General features: G+C 37.9%; 3 protein-coding genes across 3 annotated transcripts; 2 read left to right on the forward strand and 1 right to left on the reverse strand.

The window, feature by feature from the left end:
• Positions 1-361: 361 nt before the first annotated feature.
• Positions 362-1,703, reverse strand: LOC140793795 (arogenate dehydratase 1-like). Its single transcript, XM_073145495.1, has one exon. The coding sequence runs from the start codon at positions 1,612-1,614 to the stop codon at positions 505-507; it is 1,110 nt and encodes a 369-aa protein (XP_073001596.1). The 5' UTR covers positions 1,615-1,703; the 3' UTR covers positions 362-504.
• Positions 1,704-9,593: 7,890 nt separating this feature from the next.
• On the forward strand, positions 9,594-10,505 carry LOC140793227 (ethylene-responsive transcription factor ERF027-like). The gene has a single exon (XM_073144594.1). The coding sequence runs from the start codon at positions 9,705-9,707 to the stop codon at positions 10,365-10,367; it is 663 nt and encodes a 220-aa protein (XP_073000695.1). The 5' UTR covers positions 9,594-9,704; the 3' UTR covers positions 10,368-10,505.
• Positions 10,506-14,046: 3,541 nt separating this feature from the next.
• On the forward strand, positions 14,047-16,993 carry LOC140793441 (uncharacterized). The gene is made up of 3 exons (XM_073144919.1): positions 14,047-15,053; positions 15,719-15,872; positions 16,294-16,993. The coding sequence occupies exons 1-3, from the start codon at positions 14,493-14,495 to the stop codon at positions 16,812-16,814; spliced, it is 1,236 nt and encodes a 411-aa protein (XP_073001020.1). The 5' UTR covers positions 14,047-14,492; the 3' UTR covers positions 16,815-16,993.
• Positions 16,994-18,911: the final 1,918 nt, after the last annotated feature.

Consider the following 18,911-nt stretch of genomic DNA (forward strand, 5'->3'; position numbering starts at 1 on the left):
TAGTATTAACTTTGCTAATATTTAAATTATCATAATCTCTTATTATCCTATTGAATTTGTTTGTGGCCGTTTGGAAATCGGCTGCCCATCACTCTTTCGGATCGCTAGCATAACAAATGAGACTACTTAATCTCCCACTTTATCGCTGCTGGGGCTTAATTTAGTCATTAGAATAGTGTTTACTTGCATATGATCAAATAGTGCGGTTTAAGTAGGCCCCAATCCCATTGTAATCAACTACGAAGATCAATAATTGCGAATAAAAGATTCTCTCATCTCCATGAGATCCGATTCCAGATTCCTGCTCGATCTAATTAAGATAAATTGATCGAGAAAAAAGAAAAGAAAGAAGGATGGAATCTTGGCTACAGAGCAGCTTAACAAGTTTCATTAACCAATATAATTTTACAGCGATACATATGGAAATAGAGATATCTCGGCATTATTTTGTACAAAAACGAGAAGCTAACCCGGAAAGAAGTAGTAGTAGTAGCAGTACTAGTATCATTGCAGGTCGTAGATATTACGATCGCCGGCGTAGCATCCTAAGATCCTAACGAAGACGGAGAAGCTCGAGATCTCATCGATGGCGTCTTTCACATTTAGTTCATCCACGGAGCCTTCGAAATCGACATATAAGACATGGGGAAACGCCCTTAAGGATCCCCTCCCGCGGACATCGAGGATCATCACCGGCGCCTCGCCCTGGTTGGAGGAGTTGATGACCTCGAGCTTGGTGAGGTTGACGTTGCGGGAGGAGAAGGCGGAGAGGACCTTGAGGAGGACCATCATGGAGCCGCCGCGGTGGGCGATGACCATGCTGGTCTTGGGGTTGTGGAGAGGTGGGGAGGAGGAAGGCGGAGGGGATTTAGAGAGCATGAGGAAGCGGGTGACGTTCCAGGACTCGTCCTGGAGGCCATGGGCGAGTACATCGAGACCGTAGAGGAGGGCGGCGCGGGGGCTGGCGATGGCGGCGGTGTCGAGGAGGCTTTGGGAGCGGAGCATCTCGACGGCGCCGGCCGTGTCCTCGACGGGCTCGCGGTGGAGGCCGAGCTGGGAGAGGGCGCGGCCGCAGTGGGCGAGGGCCATGGGGTGGCTGATCACGCGGCGGAGCTCGGCGGGGCGGACGCCGGGCATGGCGAGGAGGCAGTAGTGGACGAAGAGGTTGATCTCTTGAACTATACGGAGGTCGTGGCGGAGAAGGAGATCGTAGTTGCGGAGGGCGGTGCCTTCCATGGTGCTCTCCACCGGGAGGATGGCGCGGTCGGCGAGGTCACGCTCCACGGCAGAGATGGCGTCGGAGAAGGCGCGGCAGGGGATGGTGGAGCAGTCGGGGCAGGCCGTCTTGGCGGCGAACTCGCTGTAGGCGCCCGGGGAGCCCTGGAAGGCGACGCGGAGGGGTTGGGTGTCGTTGACCTTGATCTGGCCGGGGGAGGGGGATCCGTTGATCTTGATCTGGCTGGGGTACCCGTTGATCTTGATCTGGCCGGAAGACCCGTTGATCTTGGAGGCGAAGACAATGACCGAGGAGGGGGAGGAGGGAGAGGGGCTGCTCCGTGGATTCTTGGTCGGGGAGAGAGGTGTGGGGAGGCGGAGAGAAGGAGAGCAAGCCATGGTGGTGGTGAGATTTGGGGGGAATTGGGTGAGGGGGGGCGAGAAGATGAAGGGTTTGGTAATGGAAATTGCTAAGTGGTGGTGGGCGAGGGACTTCGACGACTTTTATAAAGACAAAAGAAAAAGGTTTGGGAATGATATGACCGAACTGCCCCTGCATGTTTTAAAAAGGCACTCATTCGTTAGGTAAGAAGTGGAAGTGAAAGTGAAATTGGACCAGGAAGCGACAAATTTAGGCAGCGGCTGATAAGCTATGTAAAGAAGCAGTGCAGTGCCCGGTTATTGATACGGAAGCGGAGCGACAAAGCGGCAAATATACGGATTCTCCGACTCGGCGAGCGGAAGACCTTCTTCTTCCCTCAACCGTAAGAATTTGGTCCACTTCAAATATAAGTGGCTGCAGTTTTTTTTTTTTCTTTTTCTTTTTAAAAAGGACAAGTGTATTAATCGACTTCTCCGATTATAATAAGCGCCACTGACATTGGTAGCCCAAAGAGATATAAGCTGACGGAGAAAAACCCCCTCCTAATTACAATTGAGAGCCATATTTATACCGTAATTTATGAGCCAATCAACTGACTGATTAACCTCGATGTAAATGTGGTGCAAAAATAAGAAAGAAACAACATATAAGATATGCAAGCAAATGCCTAAAACGTCAGACTCCACCTTTTAAAATATTAACAAGGAGGAGCGAGTCGATTTCGATAATAAGGTACGTGATCTTGCGTCGATTAAGGAAATGAAGAGCCTCACGCAATCCGACACTTCAAGCAGCCAAGGTGGAATGGAAGATGCTATACCGACAGCCCACACATATCAGAGAACCTAATGAGGAGCTCAAGACGAAGTCCACCCTAACAACTGCAATTTTTGTGATACGAAGAAGTGCATATATCTTCTTGTAAATTTTATTTTATTTTTTATTTAGAAAAAATAGTAATAAATTAATTAAAATTTATTTCTAAAGAGGAGTGGAGATAAAAGGAGAACAAAGAAGAGAAAGAATAGACAATAGAATTATATTGGATAAGTTTACAAAAAATATATCAAAGTTCACTGGGGAAGGAGCCTCCATTGTTTCAAGGAGGGCCGGCCTCTCTCTTGAAATTCAACAATTCTGCTTCTTTTATAAAGCCCACCAAGGTAGACCTAGGAGGTGATTATTCACTTTTAAGACGAGCTCGCTTGGAAGCTCGCCTCCAATTGACCCAATAGGCAAGGGGAGAGAAGAGCCCCAACGACTAAAAATAGGGATTCCAAAAAGGTTGCATGAATTCGTATTATAACAAATATTTGTTGACAGACCACATAAAGGGCATGTGAAGAGTCGTTCAAGTTGACGAAGCTACTATCTTCTGAAAACTTCTTGTTTATTGACTAAGATACATACATATCTCAATGAGCAAGGAAATGTTAATCCTGGCTTCAAATCTCCTAGTGCCAATTCAACAAGACTCAATTTGGAACCCTTGTTTCATTCCTCTACATAAACTAATAAAAGAATTGGAGTCCTTGGCGGCTATATTTGATAGCAATCTTCTTTTACTGTATGATATGCTCCTGGCCCACGCTCAAGACTTATCAACTACCTCTTTCTCTAGTGCCCTCATAGTTACCCACTTTTTATTTTATTTTATCATAAGAAAACTACCATAGGTTGAAGATTTTGGTGAAAAGTAGCAAAACAGAATATTATGTTAGAAATTTATAGGTTGTAGAAACCTACGTTAGAGACCATGGATTCAATATTCTTTATGAATAATATATTTTATATGCAGAAGCATAATATATACATAACTTGAGTTTATTTCTTAAATATCAGAGAGTACTATTATCTAATCTATAAATTAGCCTATCATCTCATGATCGGGCAAAAAGAGAGATAAATAGGATATCTGAGAAAAGAAAAACGCAGTTTGGTTGATCCTTTTTCATGAGTCACAGTTAATAATTTTATAAAATTGAATTTTAATTAATTGATTTAAATGTATATTTAGAATCTTAAAACATATAATTAAGCAAAAGACCAAGGTAGATGAATGATGGACTAACTTTTTGAGGTAATTACGATGATTCAAGTCCAGAAATCTATGAATATTTTAATTCATAGATTTTAATTCCAGTGTTTTTTTTTCATATATACCCTCAAAAAATCATATTTATTTGTATGTTTTCTAAATTTGATAGTTATATGTATATATTTTTATATGTATACTCTTAAAATTTTTATTGTTTCATGAATATTCTTTGGAGTTAACTGAATATTTAAAATTAAAAATTTTGACAAAAAAAAAAGTGAAACTATCTTTATTCTAGTTATCATAAATTTTTCTTTGAGACTTAACTTGAAAAAATAATCAGATGAATATTTATGGAAATATCAACTTTAGAAGAGTATACGAGAATATACATTAAAAAAGACCCCTTAATTCTTCTAATAATGCACTGGATTAGCTCTACAAAGTCAATCTAAGTCAAGATAACATAGTTTAAGATCTTTAGATAAGGGAGAGGTCAAAGAGGATAGGCTCCTCTCATGATCGTTGAGGATCGAGCAATCAATAAATACTCGTATATAATCGGACACTACTAGAAAAAGGCTTAATTAGACTCCTTGTATAGAATATTAAATAGTATTGAAATAAACCAAGTGGACAAGTTGGTGCTTCTTTTACTTATCCATCATATTCCTCAGCTACTAAGTAGTAGGAGGAGCATTTCAATCCAATATATTATTTACATCACTATATTATTTTTCCACTCACAGAAGCATTAAGTAATCGGGTTATTGAAAGGGTCGTAAGAGGTTGGCGAATGGTGATTAAATGTTGTGAACTTTCCAGCCTCATATATGTTCAATGCGTGTAGTTCAAAATTATTTTAGATATTTGAACATTTAAATAATAGATTTGTTGCGTGCCATCTTCTCCTTCTGTGATGTCATATAATATTAATTAATTATAATAGTGAAAAGAGAAGCATTTAATTCAAGAATATCCGTGGTATATTTAATTTATGAGAAAATTGATGTACTTACGCTTAACATCTTTTAAGCTTAATATTAGTATAACTTATTCTAATATTTAGTTCAATATTTTATATAAATAGTAATAATTATATTTGACATGATATAAAGTTGTTATTAAAGTGTTGAAGAATAATAAAATTATATTAAAAATTGGTGATATATTAAATAAAATAATAAAAATACTCTTGAGTTCATGCTAAAGTAGGAGCGAATTGCGAACTTAGAGTACTCGATATACCTGCAATATGAGAAAATAATCATGTACTATAAGGTTATGCAGGGTATTACGTAGTTATAAACCTGCACTATATATAAAATAACCACGCACTAAAGAATATAAAGAGATAATGTTGGTTAATACGAGATTATAAGCTCGTACTCTATATAAAATAATTATGCACCAGAGAATATAAAGAGATATTACGGGGTAATGCGAGATGTCATAAGACACACTCCATATAAAAATAACCATGCACTATAATCTAAATTGTAGCTGAAATGACTGGTATTTAAGAGAAGAGATATTGGAGAGAGAAAATTTTACGTGTAACTAAAGTGATGTGTAATTAAGTGTTATTTAATCTATAAGGAAAATAATAATTATGAGTTATTATTATTATTTTTTAAAGTAGATAGAATAAAATAGGAGAGAATGATAAATTACTATACTAGGTAAGTTATTGTTTAATTACTACACTATAATAAATAGACTTATTCTAGAATAAATTTATTCCTTTTCCATGTTAACATCATGGATAATCTTGACTCCAATACAACGGTGAAGTGAAATTTGTCTTTCATTACGATCTAGAAGATAAGTAACTTTAATTGCGACTCCATATACCATCTCTCTCAACGTAGATTGGGTCCTAGCGCTACTGTAGCCATTGCTGCTCCTTTTTCTTTTTCATGAAAAATAAAACTTTAAAAATTCGCAAAGGTATTCGAGACTATGATTAAGACTACTACAAAGCAGGCATATTATAAATACTATAGTATTATTTTTCATTGCGTTAGGGCTCGATATTCTAGAAGACTTTAATGGCGATTTCAAATGCCATCCCTCTCAAGTCTCAAGCTAATGTGTCATAAAGTGGCCCACTTGGCCAACAAAAGTATGGGAGATGCATTAGGGGAACAAAATGTCTTGGACTCGTGGCCTCTAAGTGGGACGAAACCAGCACTATAATTTATGATATACTTCTCAAGCACGGGTTATATTAACTCACCATATATACATATATAACGCACAATTATATGTGTTTTTTTCTCATATTATTAATGAGCCTTCTAGAACACCTGACATGCTCTCCACCACCTAACTACCACTGCTTCACTGAATCATGATTTATCTTTGCAAGTAATATTTGGTGGTATAATAATTTCATATCCACTTTCTTTACTATATAAATCTCTTGAGTTCTTAGTTTTGATAGTTCAAAAGGGCTAACTGCAGTGATCTCTAGTTTCAATTATTAGCATGATTATGAGATTCTTTAAGAAGTGGATCGGAAAAGTTGGTGGGCATTTGTATAAATCAAATTTGGTAAAGAGTAGGGATCATCCTTTGAGTACTTAACCCACCTGGTGGGTCATGTATATTAAAGTTACCAATCAACTATAGTAGAATTAGTAGGTACATTTTTTATGATTAAGAAAGTTATAGGTTCGATTCCAACCCTAAAGATTGTTTGGTAGTTTGGTGACTTAGCTTGATTCGATTGATAATTTGACGGTACGGTTAGCTTGGTAGCACGATGTCTTGAAGCAAGCTGCGTTTAGTTCAAAGCAATTATTCGATGACGTATACGGTTTAAAGCTTAGACTATGCAGCTAAAAGTTTGGTAGAACATAAGTACTCCTGTATCTAAAAAGGGTTGACACTTTATTCAGTCTATATCTAATTTTCAGCTCATGAATGATAAAAAAAAATATCTTAAAAGTGACAATGTATTATATTCATATATCTCTAGATTAAAATATAAAAAGAGGCAGGTCACTACAAAAAAAAGTTGATATGTATCTGAGAAAATATATTTTACCTCCTAAATCTTATATTGTATTACTATACTTTCTTGCACTTTTGAGTGGACGGTAAATATAAATACTGTTAATAGAGATAATATAAATTGACTTAAATGACCCTCTTTCTAGTTAAATAAGTATATACTTTCACAGAATATCTTTTTATATATTATACGAGCTTACCTCATTGAAGAATGATTAATTGACACAGAGAGACAGGAGGAATTGGGGTTAACGTGCGTTTAAATTACACTAAAGAAAGACGCTCATAATAATAATAATAATAATTAAATTTTCTTATTGCTTGCGGAGTCTCATTTGGGCTTTGGAGATTCAGATCTCATGTCCACCGTCCACGTGATACTCCTCCGGTCACGGTTGACTAAGATTAACTCAGGATCCAATCAAGATCAGGCTGCGGTTTTCGAGGAATAAATGTGATCTAGCTCGGCCCACAATACGGCCCAAAAGACCCATGTCTGCTTGATTACTTACTGAACCCTAATCTCATATCATAGGAATTGGGTCAGCAGGTAATTGGTAGAATATTTCTTATCCGCGCAACAATCACACACATTTGACGGTCCTGAATTGTTCAATCACACCTTAAAAAAATTGCATAGATCGTAGGATTAGGTTCCTCAAAGCTTCTAAAATTAATCTTTTATATACATATTTTTTGGTCTTCTAAACTACTTAATATCTGTCGCTCTCTATGGAATAGACTAAAAATAGGAAATGACCATATTGCCACTAGGCCCGAGCATGCGTATAATCCGGTCAAGGAGTTTCAGTTCATTGGGTTGGGCCAAGTTTAAATTACAAGGTCCAATCTATAATTGGGTCGGGTTTGGGATTGACCTAGCATAATTAACTTAGTATATATAAATTTTATATCTATCATATTTATTTAATATACTCTCCTATTTGATGTTATAGAACAAATATTTAATATTAGTGGAGCGGATCAGGTCTAAGCCCAACCCTAATCTGATTGTTTACATATGATATGGTGCTTGATCCCGGCCGAGTTGATACTATGCAGGTCTAGTCTTTGGAAAAAAAGAAGAAGAAGAAGAAAAATTGGGTTGGGTCGAGTTTGGGTCTAGTAGAATTGGTTGACATTGGAAGTGAGCTCAAATTGAGCTGAATCCAACCAGACTAGACTTGAAAAGTATCTAGGAAGAGTAAAGTGGTTCTCAAAACATCTAAAAATTGTCACATGGTGAACTAAATCATAGGGCCAATGTGAAATGGATAATATTTTAAATTATCCAGATATGATTATTCTTTAAATAAAAAATTAATAGATATATGATGCTTATGAATATGGCTGGGCTTGGTCTGATCCAAAATAAAATCGGGCTTCGGTCTAGACATGGCTTTGCCCACTCTATTCTGGTGGATAGCCTGTCAGGCCTAATTGGTCGGCTAAGCTTGATTTAAAATTTTATTAAAAATAAGATAAAATATATTTGGGGGTTAAATTACAAAATTGGTCTCTCATATAATTACTTTTTAGAAGAAAAATAAATAAATATATAAATTGGCCATTTTCTAATCTTACCTAAATTTTCGACTGCCGCATGCTTTTCATATTGAGTCCATTTCGACTTGTTTTACTGTTGCATAGTTTTATATTGACCATTTGAATGTGTTAACGAAATTTAAGAAAATAAAACATGAATTTAAAGAACTAAAATAAGAATTTAATAAATTGAAATATAATAAATATGAGCGTGCCAATTGTGGGCGGACAAGTTTAAGTCCTAATAAACAATCTATTATCTACGGCTTGCAATAGGATGTTACAAACTTAAGCCGGATTGAGCTCGAATAAAGCTTAATCTGAGCCAGATAAAAAAAATTTTATCGGATTATTAGATATTGATGGCCTTGGCGTGGCTTCTTGAGCACCCCTAAACAGAGGATTTTGAAAGCTGGCAAGCAGGAAATAAGTTTGTCATGCATGTCTCTTTCTTTCTTGTCTTGGCTCGGAGGATTTTACTCATCGGATTCCAAGGCCAACGAGGCTTATTCTGTGGATTGTGATGGTAAAAAGTTAACACGGTTAATGGACAGCTAATTAATCCATTTTTTTAACGGGGCTTTTGAGTTACCTACTTCCTCGATTCTTCTTTGGAAACTTCGCCAGTTTAGTCGCATGATAAGAAGAAGAAAAGACCGAATTGAGATAAAATTAATGAGAATTTATTTTATAATAAAAAAAAATTTAATGTCTTGTTGTGTATTTAGTTGTAAAAAGAATAATAAAAAAATGGGATAAAATTATGAGATAACGGCTTATTTCTTCTTTTTTTAAATTTTCTTAATTTTATTTGATAATTATTTTCCAGAATAATAAAGTTACATAAGAATATAAAATAAGAGTAAAATGGCCATTGTAAAGCCTAAATATGAGCACGTGACTGCCACTTACATTTTTTAACGAAAAAAGATGTTATAATTACTATTTTATATCATCTTATATACGTGTCTTCGATCCCTAATCTTACGCTATCTTAAACAACCGCAATTAAAACCAATTAAAAGATTCACCAACATCCACTTCGACCAGTAACTCCTCTGACCACCGTATAAGTCAAACTTATTGTAATTAGAATATCCTAATCCACTTAAGACATACTTTAGCAACTTTCTAACCGAAATTTCCTCTCCCACTTGGCATATTATGATTCTAATCTCCGAAGATTAGACACGTGGATGTGGATTTGTCACAGCTCAAAAGTGGGCGATTTTTTTTTCCCTCTCTCTGGGTAACAGCTAATTCCTAGCGAAGCACTCAAAGCGCGTTTCACCAACACTTATTTCCCGCGAAAACCCCACGCTACTCTCCTCTTCCCTGCTCGATTTGTAAGCACTCCTCCATATATATATATATACATATATATATATATATGTATATATATATATATATAGATAGATCTTCTTAGATTCTTAGACTAGATATATATATATCTATCTATGTACACGTATAGACTTGGGGTTTATATTACCCAGTTGGGATAGGTTGATGGCTGACGACAATTTACACGTGCACCATCCTCAGCACGTGCAGTCCACTCCGCAAATCCAACCACCTCAACTACCCTCCCCTCGTACCTCCGAGCCGACCTCACCCATTGGAGAGCCAAGCGGACTTGGGGAAAAGCCGGCGGCCGGTGCCTCCAATTACCGCGGGGTGCGTTGCCGGAGCGGCAAGTGGGTGTCGGAGATCCGGGAGCCGCGAAAGACGAGCCGCATCTGGCTCGGCACGTATCCGACGGCCGAGATGGCGGCGGTGGCGTACGACGTGGCAGCACTAGCCTTGCGCGGCGGCGACGCCGTTCTCAACTTCCCTGGTGCGATTGCGTCGCGGCCGACGCCGGCGTCGGCCTCGCCTCATGACATACGCGCCGCGGCGGCCGCGGCGGCTATGGCATCGCGGTCGGAGGCGAGAGCGGAGGAGAGGAGAGTCGCCGCCGCCGCCTCCTCAGCAGTAGCAGCACGTGCTGCGGGAGAGGAGAAGGAGAAGGTATTGAGTTTTATGGACGAGGAGGAGATATTTGACATGCCGCAGTTGTTGATGAACATGGCCGAGGGGTTAATGATGAGTCCGCCGAGACTGAGCCCGGCCGCGTCGGATGACTCGTCGGAAGCTTCGGATGCGGCAAGTAGTCTGTGGAGTTACCCGTAGATTGCATAAGATTGTGAGGTGAGGAGAATAAGTAGTAGCTAGAAGGAGGAATAGCTGGAATTTTATCAGCTATCGGTTGTAATATCGACTGTGGCTATTGCTACTTAGCTTCTATAGTACTGCTGTTTGCTTGGCTAACTTCTTTACCTCATTTGAGACTTCCTACTTAATTTGGAGCATTTCGCATATTTATCCATGCAATCTCGCAAAATTATTTCAAATTTGAATGCGAAAATTTCAATAATTAATTCAGTACCACATAGTGTTTCTCCCTCCCTCTCTCCCCCACCAGTCAGCACAAGCAGCTCGACAAGATTTCAGTAGTTGTCGTGACGTAATTAAGGTAGTACTGCATGGAATATTAACATGTACCTTGGACTCATACAAGCTTAATTATATTCATTGGATACTGTCGTTTTAGTTCAATTAACTCACTGTATATAAATGCAACAACCATAATAAGAGCCATCAAAGTCTGGAAATTATAGATGATAGCATTTATGATCAAAATCACCAGACTGGTATGTAAGATTTTTATGTAATTAACAATGTATTTTAAAACATTTTAAATATATAAATATGTCTAGAAATTTTATATGAGTATATGCACGAATGTTATGAAGGTGACAAAGAAAAATAAAGTAAAAACTAAAGGTAAAAGATAAAAGTAAATTAAATGAGAAACAATTTGTGTTGACCCAGTTTTATGAGGTTTCATCCGTTTGAAGAAGTGTTTCAAATACAATAGTTGGCATTTAGGTATACAGAGACTGTTTTTGATCTAGGTGTTCACAAGATGGTTCAAATGCAATGCAAACAGACTCGAGATTATAAACTTTTTAAGTTGGGACATTTGCAAGCATCCTGCTTGCTATAGAATGCTAGCACAGATCTACGACTTATATTGTTATCTCGATGATTTTTCTTTTAAGTATAATTTTTTACTCTATATGGAGGAGTCTGAACCTAATCCTAGGAAGCTATCATTGTTATTATTTAAAAGACTTTAAAGATCGCCTATGACTTCAGATAAATATTGGAGGTCATCTCTCGGCTTTTCAATGGAACATGCTAAATCGAGATTTTACACATTGTATTCATATTGAATCCAAAAGAACTATATATTGATAGTCATAGAAGTACCAACCTCAAGCGTCATGGATATTGAGAATAGATTATGAAAATCATTGAATTATGGGGTCTACCAAACAAAATTATTACAAATTGAGTTGTAAAAATTGACAAGTGATATGAATGCTTTTTTGTCATTGCTATAATTATTTTGTGTTTGATTTCAACCTAAGTTTGGATTGGTGTATTTTTTCAAATTAAATTATTTGTGTTTAAACTTTTTTAATTTATGTTTTTATATTTTTGTGTTTTACTATAATAGTAGTGTGTGGTAGAATCTCCTAGGAAGTTACAATTTTTCATGATAGATCTGAAATGGAAAGAATTCGTGATTTGGAGTAGTTAATTTGAATATTCTCTATGTGATATATGTAGTGGTAAACTCAAAGTTACAATATATATAATGATCAAATCACCGGAAGAAATTGCACAAAGGTAAAGGGCAATACGATAAAAGAGAATCTTTGGCAATTTCGAAAGCTTCTCAATCTGCAATAGGTGCAAGTTGGTTTGATTATTATTATTATTTGATTATCTGAAACAAGTTGGTTCACTGGTGTACAAAATATTAGCAGCAACACATGTGGCTATGATTTAAGGCACCACTAGTTAAGTGTAAGTTTTTGGTAACTATGAAATTTTCTAAAAGCTTAAGCAATTAAAAATTATCAGTTTTCATATTCTATACTCTCACTTTTCCTCGTATTTAAGCACTAGGTATCTTGATATCTCCAAGAGAAACTCGATTTGAACAGTTGGAGATAAATTAAGAGCAAAAGTATTGAGTTCGAATTCTATCAAACTCATTTATTATTTAAAATATAAAAACTCCACCCATTTTAAAATAAATTCACTTTTCTAATGTCTCAAAGTATCTTAAAATATAAATTTTTTTTTTTAACAACTTAAATTTTGAGTAGATTGTGAGTTAATATTTTTTCACTTCGTCTCGGATTAATCTAAGCATTAATTCTTGTGCATTTGTTGGTATATTATGACTTACAATATAGATAGATAGATAGATAGAACTCTATGGATCATGAAGGAAGAAGAAAGAACAAGGAAAGTGCGACTCCCTGTACTTTAACTCATCCCATTTGACCATTAGTTGAGATAAAAAATAAGATGCCGTACTACTAATAAATTAATCACGATTTTTTCCATCACGGAGATCCATTTAACTATACAAAAGATCAAAATCTTATTTATGACACCATATATATATATATATATATATATAATTTTTTTTTTACCCGTCCTAGCTAATAATTTAGGAGAAATTAGGGATTTTTTTTTCAAAAAAAATCTCATTTATGAATAAGATGGTTGCACGTTTCAGAGCCACGTGATCTAAAGGCAAGGGTGCTATCGAAATAGGTTAGGACTCAGTAGTATGGGAGCCATTCCTCCGACCGCGGGGGCAACGGTAACGCATTGCCATAGGTTGGATTTCCTGTTGCTTCCTTTGTTGGTCTGTCGACCAATTATATTATCTAGCACGTGTTTGTAATGACTAATGAGTGATTCAATCTTGCACGAGCGGATCGAGTTTAGCCTAACCTTTTTGAAATAGACCCGATCCGATAGGCCCAAGTCTGGTAATTAGATTGGGGTTAAGTTTTGCCGACAAATAATGTGGGTGCTTAAATGCAAGACGGTAAGCCAGGAACGTGCACAGCTGTCAACTATTCATCTGACGAGTTTGAATGCCCGTCCTGCCCCCTCTCAGAATCCGGCTCGTACCGTGCATGAGATTTGCTGCCCTTATTTGTCGGAAACGATTTGAGTCGACAAAAGGGTGTGCTGTGACACGTCGCCTGCCATGTAAGCGTGTTTCCTGTGCGAGATGGAACATCGGATGACCGCTAAAGTCGGTCTATTTGTCCGGAAAACGAAGACGACACTACGAGTGCACGGACTCCACGCCCTTACCCCTCCTCATCAAATGCGGAACATCGGATCCCGATCACGGACTCCGCCCTCCTTCTCAAATCTCCACGCACCAACCACACGTGCCCGCCTCCCACTTTTGTACTGCCACGTGGATCACCCCTTCCCCCAGCTAAACGACAAATTCAAAATTAATAAGAACTTTTTTTTTACCGCACTATACCTCTCTCAAACTTTATTTACAAAAATTATATCGCACTCTAGACTCAATACTAAAAAGAGTATATCATAACTTTTAATAAAATCTTAAATAAGAAAATAACTTAATAAAATCTGTCCGCATGCAATATAAAAATTAAAATAAACATCCACGTAAATCGCTCATAAGTTTAATAGTTTATATTAATAAACTGCTGATAAATCAATATTTTATTTCATTAATTTAAACTTATATACGCTAAATTAATTATATTTTTTGCTTATCTAAATTAATGACAGCGCTAATAATGTAGATTCTTTTGATATTAATTTTTAAGTCTAATTTATTTTAATAAATAAAATTTAGGAGGATATTAGTTCGGTCAAAAAATAGGCAGAAAGAAATTATGAAAGTAACAGTTCGGATGCGTCAAATCGAAAGTGGTCACGCCCGACATTCGACTCCGCCATCAGTCCAAAATTAGTCTTATTAGAAGAATCTACGACAAGTTTACAATTTACAACTCCCTCTGTTTCACTTCCTCTCTGGTATAAAAATCCAACCCACGTATAGTGCAGACTATAGAGAAGCATCCCTGCGCCTCCCCCCAGCCTCCCTCTCTCTCTCTCTCTCTCTCTCTCTCTCTCTCTCTCTCTCTCTCCCTCCTCTTCTTCTCCTGCGACATGGCATCTCTGCTATTATTTTTTTACCTCCTCTGTCTCCCAGATTACTTACCTGGAGATCTCCGCCTTCGAAGCTACCTCTCCCCTTCGTTTTAAGTTTTAACCTCCCCCACTCTCCCCTTTAAAATACACTCTCCCACCCACTTCCCGCTTCAGTACTACACCTCACTTCCCATTTTCTCACTTTCTAGCTATCAAGCAGAGTAACTCACTGACACAACGATGGCGGAGAAACCACTGATGCTTAAGGATTACCTCGCGCTCGACTCTTATTCGGAGTCCTGTGATGGTTTCCGATGCTACCCCCGGCTAGCCGACGCGGCTACCGTGCGCCACCTTATCGACGCGGAGCTCCGCGGCGGCGGAGGGAGGATCCGAACCCGATCCAAGGGGGCTCTCACGAGGATCTCCGCCGCGATTAAGCTCAAGCTCCTCCCCTTCTCCTCCTCCACCGCTGTCGGATCTAATCAGGAGGGGTCCTTTTCCAGAAGCTTCTCGAAGCGGCTCAAGGGAAGTTTCTGGAACAAGCGAGCGAAGGAGGACGACGAGATCGAGGAGGGGATCGGGGAACGGCCATCGTTCGAGTGCCCTTCTCCCGTGGTTAGTAGTTGTAGCAGCTGGTCGGATTCGGATTACTCCGGATCCGATTTCTTGCCCTCGTCCATCGCTAGCTCCGAGAAGGAGAGCTCGCCGCCTCGAAGCCCGTGCGGGAACACTAACTCAACGGCGAGCAAGGTCGGCGATGAATCCGTGGAAAAGGCCACCGGCCACCGAGATCAAAAGGTAAGATCTTTTTTTATTTCTTAATGCAATTAATTTAGCCTAATCTACTTTGGTGCGTCGCTTGCTAAGTTCATGTATCAAATGATATAAGTCATACGAAACTTAAATGAGGAGAGACACAAAAAAAAACAAAAAAGAAAAAGAAAAACTCTTATTATTACCATTTATTTGTTCTAATATTGAGGAGGGAATGCGAGGAATAAAGAGGGGACAAAGTGGTTGTGTCATGTTCATGAAAAAGATATTGAGTAGTTGAGCATATTAATTTGCAATGTTGGCCCATCAATGCAATTTGTCGAATAGCGAGGAAATATTTTGGTATATCTACGTGGTATTGGAAAAAGTATCCACTTCCTCCTATACCTACCGCCAATAATAATTTCTTGGCCGTTCTAACTCTTATAGATGAGCTTCAGTTTAATTTGATATTTTTATTGGACTCGTGTGCGTTTGTTAATGCGATAAAACCAAACGCCACCCCCTCCCCCTCCCCCTCCCCCGTAAAAAGCGGATTCGGCGACCACGCGTGCTCTCCTCTCTTTTATTTTCGAACCGTACCTTTCTTGGCATTATTATTGGGTATCTCGTACTTCTCTTTGAAAAGTATTGTTACTTGTACCGCGTAGTAAAAACTAACTGTCGTTAATTGTATTCGTACAATGTAGGGAGAATTACTAGAATGCCCCTCGGAGGAGGAGAAGGAGCAGCTGAGCCCAGTCTCCGTGATGGACTTCCCTTTCGAAGACGAGGACGACGACGAGGAGGCTACCACCACTACTGCCTCCCCTTCCTTCCGCCATGCCAATGCTCGTATCGAGAGTACGTGGCTTTTTATCTTATAAAATCTTTTGGATTAATTAGTTTATAACTATTGGCAATTGAAATAAAGGCATCTTAAAAGGAAGAATAGAAAAGGTAAAAGAAATAGAGAGAGAGAGAGAGAGAGATAGACGTATTGGTTTTTGGAATCTCCTCTCCTTTTGTCGTTGGACCTTAACCTCAGCGTTGAGGACAGTCCAGAGAAGGACTACCCAACGAACGCAATAAAAATTCTTCTTGGCTTCTTTGTGAGAAATTATATATACCTGATCAAAAATCCTTCACGTGTTCGTAGTAGAAACAAATCCTTACAGCTGCGTTGTGCTTAGTAAAAGCCAAATCCAACCTTTAATTACTCTGTCCTTTACTAGCTAGTACACTAATTAGTAATTAATTAATTGCGTGCTAATTGCGGTTACAGGAACAAAGCTACAGCTGCTGCAAAAGATCAGACGGTTCGATAGCCTCGCTCAGCTGGCACCCGTGGACCTCGAGGAACGCTTTGCCACCTGTGACGACCACGTGGCATCATCAGACGGCGGAGATCACGAGGACGTGGAAGAGGAATCGACGGAGGGGATGGCATGGGGCCTACTCGGGATTCTGAAGTCCGCCACAGCGATTGGCCCGGACGAAAGCTTGGAGAAGCTTCTAGTAGACTTCTTCACGGAACGGCTCTCCTGCACGGATCACGAGAGATCCACCTGCGGTACGCCGACCGGATTATTGGAAGCCGCGAGGGAGTGGATCAACGGTGAGGGATGCTGCTGGGAGTTACGAGACGGCAACAGTGGGGAGATGGAGATCATCGAGATGGAGAAGAACGGACGGTGGAGATGCTTCGAGGAGGAAAAAGGGGAATTAGGTTCGGATTTGGAGGGCCTCGTGTTGGATTCGCTCGTGGAGGAATTGGTCAGCGAAATCTTGGTCGGTGTTAACTAATTGGTTAACAAAGAATTAAAGCGGGACTAATTTCCTTTTAGGTGCCTGTATATGCCGCGCGGAGGAATATATACAGTTTCTAGGGGGCTTACTGCTAATGTGCTAAAATAAAACAAGCCACTCTTGCTCGATCAAACTCGATGCGAATTTAAATAAGAGGAGTTTGGTCAGTTAGCTTAGACTTTGATTGTGGATCCTAGATGGACATTAATTTTTCGAGTCAATTTTGAGTAGGAGCTACGTTTAATATCGGTGTGATTAGATGTGTCAAACGTTTAAATTTCGTAACAATCCTGGATTTGGGCCGGGCTTTGTAAAGCAACCCAGCCCAAAATAGTGACTTCACTCCGAAGTACTTCAACCTGATCGATGAAACGTATCCCGGAAGAAGTTTTAGAAGCTTTTCTCCACCTTAAAGATACCTTAAAAAAAATTCTATGAACTGCTTTTGATAACATCTCTTGCTTATAATAATTTCCAATTTCCTCGAAGAACGGATTCAATCCGCCAATGTCATGCCACATCAGCTGACCATAGAAATCCGGGTTTAGAAATGTTATTATTAGATTTGGAAGCTCTTAAATGCCTACTGTACATGACGAATAAAATAATTAAAACTCATGCTTCTGGCTTTAATATTTTTACATATTTATCGCTGAAAACTTTTAAAATATTATAATTATTATTACATTATGAAAATATCATAGTTGCCATCACAATTATTATGCTATTTCAGAAATATTTTTTCGTTAGTTAAATAGAAATAAAATATAATTTAAACCAAATTTAGAGAGAAGTTTTTCACTATAATAAATATTAAAATATCAGAATAGTTATCCTCCTTCCATTAAATTTACTCACTGGATCAGATTCTTTAAATTTAAAATAAATACACTTCTATTATCTTCTAATCATATTTACTCATATAATAGAATTATTAATATCACAGATAAATTAATAGTTTCTTAGTTTAAATTTTAAACCTAAAAAAACTCTAATTTTTACTAAAACTCTTTGGTTCCACTGGTTTGGTCTCTCTCTCTCTCTCTCTCTCCATGACAGACAGAGATATTCTTTTCACTGGTATAATTGCTAGCTTTTATTACAACGTAATTACTTGCCCTATCGAATCTTCTTGGGTCCCCCACCTTTAACTCTTCAACTATTAGAGGTAACATTTCCGATACATCTGCCACAGGGAAACGCTAACAAGTAAACCAACAGGAATTACTTCATTCATCTCTAATAAATAAGGGATTCCTTATAAATACTGGATTTATTTCGATTAAATGTTTTTACACTTATACCCTTCTCTCCAGCAGCATTGTAAGACCTTGTTTGACTTGAGACTAAATCCTAAATTTAATTAATTAGTTTTAATTTTTTAAAGAGTAAATTTAATTAGATATAAAAAAGATGAAAAGATAAATTGCCGCACCAGTTTAGGAGTTCCTAAACTAATTTAGAGGGGTTTCTAAACTCAAAACAAACCCGATCTTAAATTTTTATTTTTTTACATGAATACCCGAAAAAATTAAATCGTAGTTATACTTTGTTCCACTTGACATTAAAAAGAGGAAAAACTTCTCTGCTATGTTTTACACACATTGCTCTTAATTATGAATATATTTATTTTTTAAACCTATTAAGTGGTTCTGATTTTAGGACTGGTTTGTTTTGAGTTTAGGTATCCCCACTGATTTAAACTAGTTTAGTAATCTAACATTTTATTATTATTTTTATATTTAATTAAAATTATTTTTTAAAAATTAAAATTAAGAAATAAGACTAACTAATCGAGTTTGGGGCTTAGTCTCGAATAAAATAATGCCTTATCGTATGACCTTTAAAAAAAGTAATTAGAAGAATATTTATTTGGTTTCGAAGGATATGTACTTAGAAAGGTTTACAACAATTAAGAAGCTTTTGAGGGGTTTATATGTACACGAAATTCTGGGGATCAATTTACAGCCGGTCAGTTTAATAGGATCAACGAACCGAAATCTTAAAAAGCGCGGTCCACGTTAATTCAACATGTACCGCGGAGGAGCGCAAGCGGGAATGGTTAGCTACGCATGTAAGCGTCCACGTGGCAGA

The sequence above is a fragment of the Typha latifolia genome, chromosome 8, assembly GCF_019914945.1.
Source record: "Typha latifolia isolate L0001 chromosome 8, TyphaL0001v2, whole genome shotgun sequence".
In the NCBI taxonomy this organism is placed as follows: domain Eukaryota; kingdom Viridiplantae; phylum Streptophyta; class Magnoliopsida; order Poales; family Typhaceae; genus Typha; species Typha latifolia.

Bases quoted from the DNA above. Each gene is read 5' to 3' on its own strand.
- LOC140793795 (XM_073145495.1), bottom strand. From the start codon at position 1,614: ATGGCTTGCTCTCCTTCTCTCCGCCTCCCCACACCTCTCTCCCCGACC.
- LOC140793441 (XM_073144919.1), top strand. From the start codon at position 14,493: ATGGCGGAGAAACCACTGATGCTTAAGGATTACCTCGCGCTCGACTCT. The intron at 15,054-15,718 runs GTAAGATCTTTT...CGTACAATGTAG, and splicing joins CCGGCCACCGAGATCAAAAG to GGAGAATTACTAGAATGCCC. The intron at 15,873-16,293 runs GTACGTGGCTTT...TTGCGGTTACAG, and splicing joins TGCCAATGCTCGTATCGAGA to GAACAAAGCTACAGCTGCTG.
- LOC140793227 (XM_073144594.1), top strand. From the start codon at position 9,705: ATGGCTGACGACAATTTACACGTGCACCATCCTCAGCACGTGCAGTCC.